General features: G+C 39.8%; 1 protein-coding gene across 5 annotated transcripts; it reads left to right on the forward strand.

Moving 5' to 3' along the window:
* The first annotated feature begins 230 nt into the window (after positions 1-230).
* ZBTB43 (zinc finger and BTB domain containing 43) lies at positions 231-8786 on the forward strand. 5 transcript variants are annotated; one of them, XR_002908189.1, is made up of 3 exons: positions 231-338; positions 4504-6131; positions 6802-8786. XR_002908189.1 is itself a non-coding variant. In XM_024201195.2 (3 exons), the coding sequence occupies exon 2, from the start codon at positions 4527-4529 to the stop codon at positions 5922-5924; it is 1398 nt and encodes a 465-aa protein (XP_024056963.1). In that variant the 5' UTR covers positions 231-338; positions 4504-4526; the 3' UTR covers positions 5925-5950; positions 6096-8786. The 5 variants fall into 5 exon arrangements, 4 of the variants coding, with proteins under 4 accessions (XP_024056963.1, XP_024056964.1, XP_026513152.1 ...); XM_024201195.2 differs by having other exon boundaries at positions 4504-5950; positions 6096-8786; XM_024201196.1 differs by having other exon boundaries at positions 4504-5736; positions 6096-8786.
* The last annotated feature ends 980 nt before the right edge of the window (positions 8787-9766 follow it).

The raw sequence follows: 9766 nt of genomic DNA on the forward strand, positions 1-9766 counted from the left end.
TATATTTGTAGTACCTAGAATAACTGGGGCCTCCTAGTACTATTGTAACTGAAACAACCGTTAGGACGGGTGCCTGCCCCCACTCGCCCTGGGGAGCTCGGGCTCGCAGCCGGGCCCGGTCTGGTCGCAGCTCGGCCCGACCTCGTGACCCTAGCCTGAGCCGGAACCGGAAACAGGCGGAACAGTTCCGGTTCCTCGTGACCCGGAAGCGAAAGCGTGCATAGGGAGGAATCGCTTCCGCGCGCTGCCGGGCTGAGGCCGGGAAGTCGCGGCGGCAGCAGCAGCGATCGGAGCCCAGCAGCGGGACCGGCCATGTGAGAGATCCCCCGCCGCCCCAGGTGAGGCCCTACCTGGATCTAGGCGCAGAGGGGGACTCCTGGGCGCCCCCTTCGCCCCCGCGCGGTGTTGCCGCGAGAGGTGAGAGGGGCCGAGTCTTATCACTTCGCCGCCCGGGTCTGTCTGTCTGCCCGCCCGTGGCGCGGCCTGAGGCCGCCCCGACCGGCGCAGAGCTCTCCGTCCCTCAGCCGGGACCTCCCGCCCGGGGGCTGGGCCGTCGTGTTCCGGTGGGCGCCGTCGCACCCTGTTCAGCCCAGCTGATTCCCAGCAGCAGGACAGGGCAGGCACAAAACAGCCATGGGATGGGCAGCCCTGTGAAAGTCCTCAGCCCAGTGTTGTTAAGGGGGCAGATGCCTCAGTGGGATGTTCGCTTCGAAGCTTAGTGAGGCATCCTTTAACCACCTGAGATGGGCTGAGTAATGCTGCCGAGGGTAAAGCTCTGCAGTACTCTTTGCAAAGTTATGTAGTTATATAGTACTTCACAAGTAGTTTCCACCTTTGGATATTCAAGGGTAAATCCTTCCACTTGTGTTCAGTTCCTGGCTCTGCTATAAACTTCTTTAATAACCTGGGGCACATCATTTAATCTCTCTGTATTTTAACTTTCTATCTGTAAAATGGGTATAATAGTTCCTTTGGGGTTTTTTTTGTGTTTTTTAGACTGTAAACTTTTCTGAGCATGAACTCTTAAGACGTGTAGTGCAGCTAATGTGCTTGAGCCTTGAGGTGCTCTGCATAACAAATAATAAAGTACCAAATTTTGTAAAAACAAGCTTTTATAAATTTTGAGACCAATTATTTATTTCCAAAATATATTATTCTAATCATATTTTACCTTGCAATGTTTGAACCCAAACATCCTAGTACTAAGAGTATGGAACTCTCTTTAAACAAAAGGGGGAAAGTTTTATTGACTTTCATTGTCTAAGATGAAATAAATACAGTAAGGAAACACAGACAGTAAATAGTGGAAAAGAAAACAACATTTTAAAAATACTTTAACTTTTCATATCTAACTTAATAATATGTAAATTTTTTGTTTACAGCATGATTAAGTTGACTGCCTTTATGTAAACACTTTTATTTTTAATGGTAAACTTTGTATACAAAAGCAAGAAAACAGATCCCTTCTAGAAATGTTACCATGTTGAACCCATTTGTATTCTGTTGTGTACATCTTTATGGGATTAGGATGTATGCTTGTTGAAAGATGGTAGTTTAGGCTAGTCATAGTAATGCCTTTCAAAAATGCATTTAGCACAGCATTTGTTATAAAGAATAAGAATTCTTATAGTCGGATAATTATGTAAGACAAGTTGTTCCTAAAAAAATATAGGAAAAGAGATAATGGCTGTCTGCTTGTTGTTACTGAAGATCTGCACTTCGGTAGCCTTGTTATGTGCTTCTGCAAAGCAGAAAATAACTTATCCATGACAGTACTGTTTCTACATCACTGCCACGATAGGCTGCATTGGCTGGAATTCTTGCAGTGGGACTGGGTTTCTTTCTTTATCAGGGATGTCTGCAGCCCTAGCATAGGCATAAGGAAAGTGATGCTCCTAATAAGAGCTGATTGCACTCCTGTAAAAGAGGAGCAATATTTGTAGGAAAGAGTGAAGGGGAGTGAAAGTGAGGACTGCTGGTAAATACTAAGATTAAATATGCAGACTCCGTTATACCTGTTACCTGGTTCCTACTTCCCAAAAGAGCCCTCTTAGAAGCAGATACAAGGCAATTAACTGGTTGGTAAGACCTCAGAAATAGCTTTCCTTCCAATAACAAATTTTAAAATCTGATACTTTTATTAATAATCTGCTGGTTTAAAAGGAAATCAGCCATTCAGCATTTTGACTGGCTGGCACACTCTATCAGTTATTGGACAAATTGATATCAGATAATCACCCATCATGAGTGGCTGAAAATGATCCTATGACAATTCAGTACATGTCTGTTTGCCTCCTGTAAATGGTAGTGAGGTTAGTAGGAATGCTGATTAGTTACACACAAATGCAAATAAGTATATTGTGATTATTCACCTCCAACGAGTCACCTTTTTTTTGTTAGACCTCTAACTAAATAAAAAAGGCAAAACAATTATGCTGCTTTAATTTTTGGCCTTAATGTAGATATTTCCTTTCCCTTTATTAAATTTTGGATGAAGGAGTTCTGACAACTTCTGTTTTGAATGCAAAGTGCATCTCTGCCTCCAAAATGACCAGGAAGAGATAATCATGAGTTATCATTTGAATTGTCATGGGTGACTTGCATCATTATTCTCTTTGCGTAGTCTGTGCTTTGCATGCAAATAATGATGCTGTTTCTTTAGCATCTCCTAAATGAAATAATGATACTTGTCAAATTTTGCATACATGTGCTTGTTCGTAATAAGAATGAGTTTAATCTTCAGCAAGGGTGTTTTAGGTTAGATTTTAAGGAAAACTTTCTAAATTTAAGGGAATTCAATCTCTGGAATAGGTTTCCAAGGGAGATTGTGGAAGCCCGATTTTTTTGAAAGTTTTTAAGAACAGGTTGGACAAACATCTGTCAGGGATGGACTAAGTTTATTTGGTCCTACCTCAGCGCAGGGGACTGGCCTTGATGATCTCTCAAGGTCCCTTTCAGCCCTACGTGTCTATGATTCTATGAGTGAATTGGGGCTTCTTTCCTAGATTTTTGTCCAGTCTCTGTTAAACATTAGAAGGAACTTTTTATGAAAGTCAGAACTTTGTTCTAAGAGCTAAAGATTTCAACAATATAGATACTTTGAAGAAAATCTAAATACCATGCATTGAAAAGTATATTCCTGTAATTGACTGTCACAGTCTAACAGTTTCTTCCATTCTGTTGATCATAAAAAATAATAGTTTTTCTTTCAAGTAGCTGATGCACAAAAACTTCTGGAAGCTCAAATAGCATCTGACCACACTACATCTGATTCAAGCCTGTGCTCTTTTTAAAGTTTTCAGTTACATAATCTACAAATGTATCCACACAGCTAAATGAGAAGTTAAAATTGGCCTTTCTATAGTTCTTGACCACATTAGCATTTCAGATGCAATTATATAACATTTTTTTGGTGTTTCCATAATTCCTGTTCAGGATTTGTAACCCAGTAACTTTACACCCCTGTTGGCCTATGTCTTTGCTTATAATTTGGTACTTTAAATAAAACTTTAAAATATAAATCATCTCTGTTTCTTTACTATCATGTAACAGACTTTGAGCCCGGGTACGTCTCTTCCTTTTGTAACTAAACAGCTGAACTATTTGAGACCCTTAATAACCTTCAGTTTATTTGAAGAGTTTAGTCTTGTTAGGTTCCAGTTTAAGCAAGAAAAACACTTAATTTAAAAGGTGCTAAATCAAGGGGTTTTGCAATAAAGTAACATTTGAAAAAGCTCAAAATTTGTGTCACTGTAACAGTCTCTCAGCTCCCCACTAGCAACATCTACTTCCTTCTTTTAAAAAATGAGTGCAGAAAAATATTGTTCATAATAAAGGTCACTAACTTTGCTCTATTTAGGACTCTGACAGTCACTTTCTTGCAATATGTGACTCATCATATTGAGCTATGAAATAACATATTACTTATTTTTTTAAAAATAACAAAGTGAATTAGTTTCTTAAAAGGGGCCAGTTTGCTCTTATAGAAAAGTTTGATGTGATGATTTGGCTGGCAGTTGGAAAACAGAATTGATTTCTCCCACTTGAGAAACTTTGGGACATTGTGGAATTAGTTAATAAGGAATGCAAGCAACCCTACTGCTGTAATCTCATCAAAATAACCACTTTTTTTACACTTGACCCTCCTAACCCCATTCCCATAGAATAACTAGCTGTACAGAATACACAATACAGCTTATATGTCCAACCTTCATGTTTGTGCACAGATGGTGTAGCAGCTTGTGATTTTGTAGAACATTTTAAAAATCGAAAGACTAAGGGGAATAGAAAAGGCAGAAACAGCCTGGCAACTGTGGAGGTTCCTAAAAGTTTTGTTTCTTTGGGTAAGTAAATCCACTTATCTTAAATATGTCAGCCCACTTAAGTGTCCCTTCCTAAAAAAGGAAAGACTTGAAGATAAGAGAGTGGAATGAGCAAACTTAGTCTCATCATAAATGCTGCTTAGTTATGTTGAAACTGGTTATATTTTCCTCTCTCTTGCAGCACAACACTAGATTTGTAATGAAATGGAGTCTGGGACAAACTCTTTTCGAGTGGAATTTCCTGATTTTTCTAGCACCATTTTGCAGAAGTTGAACCAGCAGCGCCAGCAGGGACAGTTATGTGATGTTTCCATTGTAGTTCAGGGCCATCTGTTCAGAGCCCATAAAGCTGTCCTTGCAGCCAGCTCACCTTACTTCTGTGACCAAGTACTCTTGAAAAATAGCAGGCGAATAGTCCTTCCGGATGTGATGAATCCAAGAGTGTTTGAGAATATCCTTCTGTCTACTTATACGGGACGGTTGGTGATGCCTGCTCCAGAAATTGTCAGTTATCTGACAGCAGCAAGTTTCCTTCAGATGTGGCACGTAGTAGACAAATGCACTGAAGTGTTAGAAGGGAACCCAACAGTTCTCTGTCAGAAGATGAATCATGGCAGTGATCATCAGTCCCCAAGCAGTAGTAGCTATAATGGGCTTGCTGAAACCTTTGAGCTGGGCTCTGGAGGACAGCCAGACTTCCACAAAGCGCAAGAGCTGAGGGACGGTGAAAATGAAGAAGAAAGCTCTAAAGATGAGCTGTCATCTCAGTTAACAGAACATGAGTACCTTCCCAGTAATTCTTCAGCAGAACACGACAGACTCAGCACAGGAATGACAAGTCAGGATGGTGAAGAGGGAGCCAGCGACAGTGCAGAGTGTCAGTATACAAGGCCTATCTATAGCAAACCCAGCATCATGTCACACAAGCGTTGGATCCATGTGAAACCAGAAAGATTTGAACAGGACTGTGAAGGTGTAGATGCACATACTTACGATGAGCACCAGGTGTCTGAATCCATGAATGTCATTCAGACAGAGCATTCTATCCAGTCTTCAGGAGTTGAAGACTTTCACGTAAGTGACAAAAAGATGGAGGCAGAATTTGATGAACAGGCTGATGAAAATAACTATGATGAGCAAGTTGATTTCTATGGCTCTTCTATGGAAGAATTTTCTGGTGAAAGGGCAGATGGAAATCTAAATGTTCACAGACAAGATGTTATGATAGCAGCAGGGTATGGTGAGAGCATTGAAATGGCTACAGGAATTAAAGAAGAAACCACCCTCTCTGGATTCTCACCTACTGACAAACTATATCCTTGTCAATGTGGTAAAAGCTTTACACACAAGAGTCAGAGGGATCGGCACATGAGCATGCACCTGGGTCTTCGGCCTTATGGTTGTGGTGTCTGCGGTAAGAAATTCAAAATGAAACATCACCTTGTCGGCCATATGAAAATCCACACAGGCATAAAACCTTACGAGTGTAATATCTGTGGGAAAAGATTTATGTGGAGGGACAGTTTTCATCGGCATGTAACTTCTTGTACTAAGTCGTACCAAGCCTCCAAAGCTGAGCAGAATACTACTGAGATGAACTAAAACATAAGACTTAATTGTTTAGCAGAGTAAGCAAAATAAACTAATTATGCAAATATTGTCTGGTACTTGCTATTGTGAAATTTAAGGTTTTGGTTTTTTCAAGTTCTAAGGATGTTGCTGATACAGCTGTGAGCAGACCAAATTTTTGTCCATCTACTGTCTCCACTGCAGGTGCTTCAACCCTGCCCTGATGGGACCCCTTTAGAGGTGAGAGGGAAGTTCAAATCTCCATGGCTTATTCATAGGACCCTCTGCTGAGACTGTAACTAATGAGGCCACTTGTGGTGATGTTTTTTGTTAATATATTATTGCTGTTATTTATTGTTTCACAGTAGTGCTCAAGGGCTCTGATGGAGGCTCCATTGTGCTAAGAGTTAAATAAACATTCTGTAAGTTCCAGACCCAAAACCCACAATCTTAAAGCCTCAATCCTGCAAACACTTATTCCTGTGCTTAACTTTATGCATGAGAAGGTGGCAATAAGGGTAGCAGTAGCACAAGATTGCATATGTTAGCTATGTGTAGAAATTGCAGGATTCAGGTGTTTTTGTTTTAAATAAATGAATAAAGGATTTTAGTTATATAGAACTTGCTGTCAGCAGGGAACTGAACAGATGTCACCAACTTACTTAACATGGGTCATTAAACAGCCTTCAGATAGCTATATTTTTTTGTGAAAAGCCACTTTTTGTGTCAGGCCTCCCTTTACTTGTTTGTTTACCCATTTTTTTTCTCTGGCAGAGTGTCTGGTTCTGTCTAGTTACTGGGCCTAGTTCTATTTGTTCATTTTTGTAAAGCACTTGGATATATCATGATGTGTGCTGCATACATTTAAGAGACAGTTACATTAAAACTTCATTTGTTTGTACCCCTGCAGTGTATAATGTTAAAGTCGGTTGGGCTGTCTTTCAACCTTGGCTGCCACATCGTAAGAGAACTTGTGGAAGTGTGTGTAGCAAGAGGGCATTTTATCAAAATGTTTTTATTTTTTTAAGTGCATAGTTGGTATTATTCCAACACTCAATAAAGCCTTTAACCTATAGCTCAAGTTTCAGATTTTCATGGCTTACTGCAGTAGCAAGTACCAAACTCACTGTATTATACAGGCTTGTTTTCTTGGTACTAAAACGTCTTTGAAAATTTCTATCCTTTTAAATCTGAAGAGCTAGAGACTTGCTTCAGGAAGTTCTTATTAGTCATTGATAAACTGGCATTTAAATATTTAATCCTCTACTGGTTGAACAGTGGGGTCCATAATACATGTTCTTGATTGTCAACTACTGTGACTCTGATCCCATTCAAAGGCACAAGCAGGTCAGAGCTGTTTTCTTTCCAAATGAAGGCCCTAGCTGACAAACAATTTAAATTACCCTAGTTGGATCCTGTTTAATTATACAGTGGGATGTGCACAAGTTTCAAGTTTGTGAGCAATTTCTGGATTCTTAGTTGTGGGAAGGTGGCACTGGTGCGCCATGAGGAGGATGTATTATACACTGGACTCATGCTCTAGCAGATGGAGCATTGTCGTAGTTCTGGGAGATTTGACAACCATCCAGGCTAGAGGGAATGCATCAGTTGTGAAGGTGGAGATAAGATTTAAGATGGGGATTGAAGAAGGCAGCTCAAAATGGTTGAAAGCCTTTGCATTCCTACTCAGAAGCAGTTAACATACAATGTAGTTTACCTGGTGTAAGAATGAAAGAGCCTCCTTAGCATACACTGTGGTCACGATCAAAAGAGGTGAGTCTACATACATGTAGCCCTCTTCCAGCGCTGGTAACTTGTAACAAAATAGTTACCCAGCACCAAATGGCTACCAAACATGTCTGGCCCCAAGTTGCATCCAGATTCTGCAATCTGTAGAATCATGGGACTAAAATACGAAATGATCCATTATGTTAAAGCCACACGCATAAACAGACAATTCCCCCTTTAGCTGTTTTTCGTCTTTATCTGCTTAGCAGCCCAATTAAAAAAATATTTTAACATCTAACCAAACTGTATCCTGAACATGAATGTCTGACACACAGGTGAGCTTCATTACTTGGTGGGCTATTACTGCAACTCATTGGCATATTACTTAAACTTAAGTAAAAATGGGTTTTTTAAAGGCTCTCAAATTTTACTCTATCAATTCTTCAGATATTTTTCATACAGAATTTTGAGTACAGAACATGAGTCCATTGCTGGCAATGGACATACAAATGGTCAGCACTTGTTCTTAGCACTTACTTGAACTCTACATCAAAGCAGAGTGGGGGTGATAATTGCTGTCTAACCCATGTACTCAAGGTAACTAAACAGGGATCTGTTCACGAACACTGTAACCTGATCAATGTATAGAAGCACTTTGTATTTAAAAATCTTTATACATATTTTTTACATTTAGAAATTATATAGTCCCTCTATGGTTTCTTTCCACATTTACACACTCTATTTAATATTGAAATTTATAATGGTAGCAGGTTATTTCCTTGTGTGTTTACATGACTGTAGGCAGAGAGTTCCTGTACTTACTGGCCCTTTTCTTCCATTTCCCCACCTCCTTACCACATACAGGGAGTACTTTTTGTGAGTTTTATGGTTCCATTTGGAGGAGATAATGCTCCTGTTCTCTTCAAGATTGTTCTAGTACAGTGGCTCTCATTCTTTTCTATACTGTGACCCCCCCCAAAGGACAACAGAGAAGATTTGGGGACCCATCTGGCCATAAAAAAGAGAGGGTGGTTGCAAACCCCAGGTTGAGAACCCATGGTCAAATAACAAAGTATACTTCCATCAGACTCAGACCTCCCTACAGAGCTGCCTGTGAAGCCCTTTCATTTACCGGCTTGAGATGATTTTTATATGGGACTTTTAAAAGTTAACTTCAAATAGGAGTAAAATGTTTAGATAACTTTGAAATAGAGCTTTAAAATAATGTACTAAGAGACACTTTAAAGGTTTTATACAGGTGTAGTAGGTGTGTGTGTGTGTATGCTTTTAATGACTTTTCATGAATAGTAACTCTAACATCTAATCCTGTTCTGCCCAATAGGTTGTGACATTTTGTGTTGAAATTCCAACATATGTGACTCCATTAACATTTGTAATCCTTGACACTTGGATTTTTGGTATTAAACCACATTAAATGCTTTGGTTACAGGTAGATGTTGTCTTAATTTGGGGGGCTGGGGCAGGAAGTGGTAAGTGGCTCTCCAGAATCCTCACTTCTACATGATCCACACTTAACTAACTAAAACAAGAAAGGCTGGATGCAGCTTCTTCTAGAGCTTATAAGCACCACTATCGGGATGGCCTTGTACAAGGGATAAAAGATGCATTCTGGTCTGGGAAACAAGGGATCCACTTAATATATATTTTAAGGTGAATGTTATGCATTTATGCTTATGCTTTATAATTTTAGATGAGACCATTTAAAAACATAGTTTTGTTAATTTTTTTATCCTTCCCTTAAATATTCCCTCTTTTTGCTAGTAGACATTAGCAGAGGGGATGTTTTATAAACACCTGGATCATTGTAGAGAGATAAGTGGTAACAATTTCAGAATCTTCTGTTACTGCGAGTCCACTGCATGGCCTGCTGGTGATGAGAACTCCTAAGGAGACTAAAGTTAAATTCCTTCCAATTCCATCTCTAGGTTTCTAAGACCATCATTACCCATGGTATCTAAGCAATTGAAATTCTGACGTACAGTCTCCTGCAGTCATAGTGACAAGTACCTGACTTCTTTTCTCTTGGAGCTGTGAATCTGTCAGGAGTCGTTTTTCTACTTTTTTGGGTTTATATATTAGCATTCCCATTTTGCACACTAGTATTTAAATAAATAAAAAAAGGCACC

This window comes from Terrapene carolina, unplaced genomic scaffold (assembly GCF_002925995.2).
Source record: "Terrapene carolina triunguis isolate 2854851 unplaced genomic scaffold, T_m_triunguis-2.0 Scaffold238, whole genome shotgun sequence".
In the NCBI taxonomy this organism is placed as follows: Eukaryota; Metazoa; Chordata; order Testudines; family Emydidae; genus Terrapene; species Terrapene triunguis.